Here is a 2,500-nt window from a genome sequence, read left to right as displayed (position 1 = left end):
TTAAACCCACCCCCAATAACCCAACTCAAAAAAAAAAAAAAAAAAAAAAAAAAAAAAAAAATTCTCGAATATCTCGACGTCCCCCAAAAGAAAAATTGATAGGCCTTGAATGATCCCACCCTAACTCGCCCTCTCTCTTTTTCTCGTGTTTCCCTTTGCCAGAACCCAGCAGTGAGATCCCTTCCAAAGACAACCTTCGTCCACAAGACTAGCTTTCTTCCGCCACAGAAAATGCCCCTCGCCAACTCGGAGATCTTTTCCATCCAGAGCCAGGTATACTGAAGGCGTCATAGAACCGCAGTGGGGGGCCGGCTGCAAAAGGGCCACGGCAGCCCTGTGAATTGTGTCCTACTTAATATCATTCTTCTTCGCCCATTCCTAATCCACCTGGAAGGACGGACTCCTCCAATTTGATATCCAGAGGATATATTCCTAGCCTCTGCACACCTTTTTTGATCTTCGTCACTCTCCTCCTCTATAAATATCTTGTTGTTCCCAATCTGCAAGTGTCCACCCTCCTCTATCTGTCCAATCTACTTCTCAGTCTCTCTCCTCGTCAAACTATCTTGAGTACTTAATGTGGCTGTTCGAAACATAGAACTTACAATAATTTCATAAAATCACTTTGAAATATAATTAAAGAATCTAGACAGTCAACGTATTATAGTGCTAATGCATGAGTGTGTTGTAAAACTTATACAGCTTGTGTTGGCATGTCAATCTATTAGTTGGTATTCAGAATAATTGTCATACTTCTATGGACGTCTCACACTCATTCAGAGAAAAAACGTATTGTCAATTGTATCACATTCTTAGTCCTTGATAGATCATGTAAAGGCTAGTATTTGTTGAAGTCATTCTACTGTAGCTTTATAACAAGAATTAATATCTAGGTGTTCTAGTTCAATTTCACTGTGCAATCATATATGAATCTTCCTTGTGTAAAATCATTTTTATAAATTGGTTTTTGGAACTGGATGTTTGTCTTGTATGACTAGCTAATGGTTATGAGTCACAATCATCATCATTTTTGGTATTTATATTGTGTATCATCTTTGGAACACCAAAGATAAATGCAAACAGAGTAAGCTCTATAATAACTGCAACAATTTTATTAAGTGTTTCATTTGTTTGATGTCCAATAGCGCAAACTTTGGTGTTTCATACAAAAAGGTGGTGTTTTAATGTAATCAACGCATCATCATAATCCCTAACAACAATCTTAGCTGTTAAGGATGATGGTGAGGCCATTCTTAGATTCACTGTTGATGTAAATGTTGTCAGTCACCGCACCAGAACTAGAGTTAGTACAGTACTATAAACAGGCAATATCTCTTGATATTGGTGGGTGTTAATATTCATATATATAAATATATATACTATTATATGTAAGGGGGGATATCACCTAGTGAACGTATTGTGTTGTTGTGGACAGCCATACCGCACACTGCCCCTCGTCCAGCCCACCGCTAAAGCATATTCAGGAGACCTCGGACCAGGTAGCATCGTTCACCTCAAGATGCAGGACGAACACATCACTGGGGTGAGGGAGCCAAAGGCCGCGCCAGAATCTCAGGCTGTGGCAGCAAAGGCTAAACACGACGAGATAGTCATGAGACAAAAGGTACGCATGCATTACAAGGACGATATAGGGAATGTGTTGATGCTGGGGGCTGATGATATGGTAGGGGGAGAGGAGGTGGATGCCACAACAAAAAGGGAGAGGGGGGAGGGTAGCCATCAAAATCGTTTGATAAACACAAATTTAGGTAGAAAAGAGAGGTCGCGTAGCTTATATGAATTGGCATTATCAAAATCCGAGAAGGAAGAAATTGATTCCAAGGAACCCAAGAAAGAAAAAGTAAATGCCGAGTATGCAAAAATTAATAAAAGCACCTTCAAAGTAGGAGGTGAAATAGTTCAGTTGAAGAAAACCCCAGAAGATCTTGCTGAGGTTGTAAAGGCTAAACCAGAGCAATACGATTTGAAGAAATTTTCACCTAATCTAAATGTGCCTTGCAATACTGGTCAAGATAACCTTGGCATCACTGGAAGAGCTTCTGGCAAAAGAAGTCTCTCAATATCCTACACAGTGGAGACAGACAGAGTAGAGGAACTGACAGATGATATTTCACTCTCAAGGGAGCCATCTCAAGACAAATGTTCCAATAGAGATAGTGAGACAAACAACCTAGAGGTTCAATACACTATAAAATTAGGTGTTTCTCCTGATGATAGACCACTAAGTCATTCAACAGATGTAGAGGAAACTATAAAGCTTGTCTTGCCAAAGAAAGTTGAAAAGTCTTATGATTCAATTGATGTAGCAGAAACTGTACAAATACAAAGGGAAGATTTGGATGAGCCAGAATACTCACGGTATTCTAAGTACTCTGGATCTGGATATTCTGGATACTCTAGGTACTCTGGATACACTAGACCAACTGGGTACACTGGATCATCTGGGTATTCTAGATCATCTGGGTACACTGGATCATCT

At 39.8% G+C, this 2,500-nt stretch overlaps 1 protein-coding gene across 5 annotated transcripts in view; it reads left to right on the top strand.

The window, feature by feature from the left end:
• LOC137644135 (PDZ and LIM domain protein 3-like) overlaps positions 1-2,500 on the top strand; it is a 202,187-nt gene that overhangs the window by 151,768 nt on the left and 47,919 nt on the right. For 3 of the 5 annotated variants that reach the window (XM_068377110.1, XM_068377113.1, XM_068377112.1), the window contains exons 4-5: positions 163-273; positions 1,436-1,624. In XM_068377110.1, coding sequence (XP_068233211.1) covers positions 163-273; positions 1,436-1,624 — 300 coding nt within the window. The remainder of the gene's footprint in view (positions 1-162; positions 274-1,435; positions 1,625-2,500) is intronic. The other 2 variants (XM_068377115.1, XM_068377114.1) reach the window with 2 other exon arrangements.

This window comes from Palaemon carinicauda, chromosome 7 (assembly GCF_036898095.1).
Source record: "Palaemon carinicauda isolate YSFRI2023 chromosome 7, ASM3689809v2, whole genome shotgun sequence".
Lineage (NCBI taxonomy): Eukaryota > Metazoa > Arthropoda > Malacostraca > Decapoda > Palaemonidae > Palaemon > Palaemon carinicauda.
The sequence above is the reverse complement of the archived record's forward strand: the minus strand, read 5'-3'. Positions and strand labels throughout refer to the sequence as shown.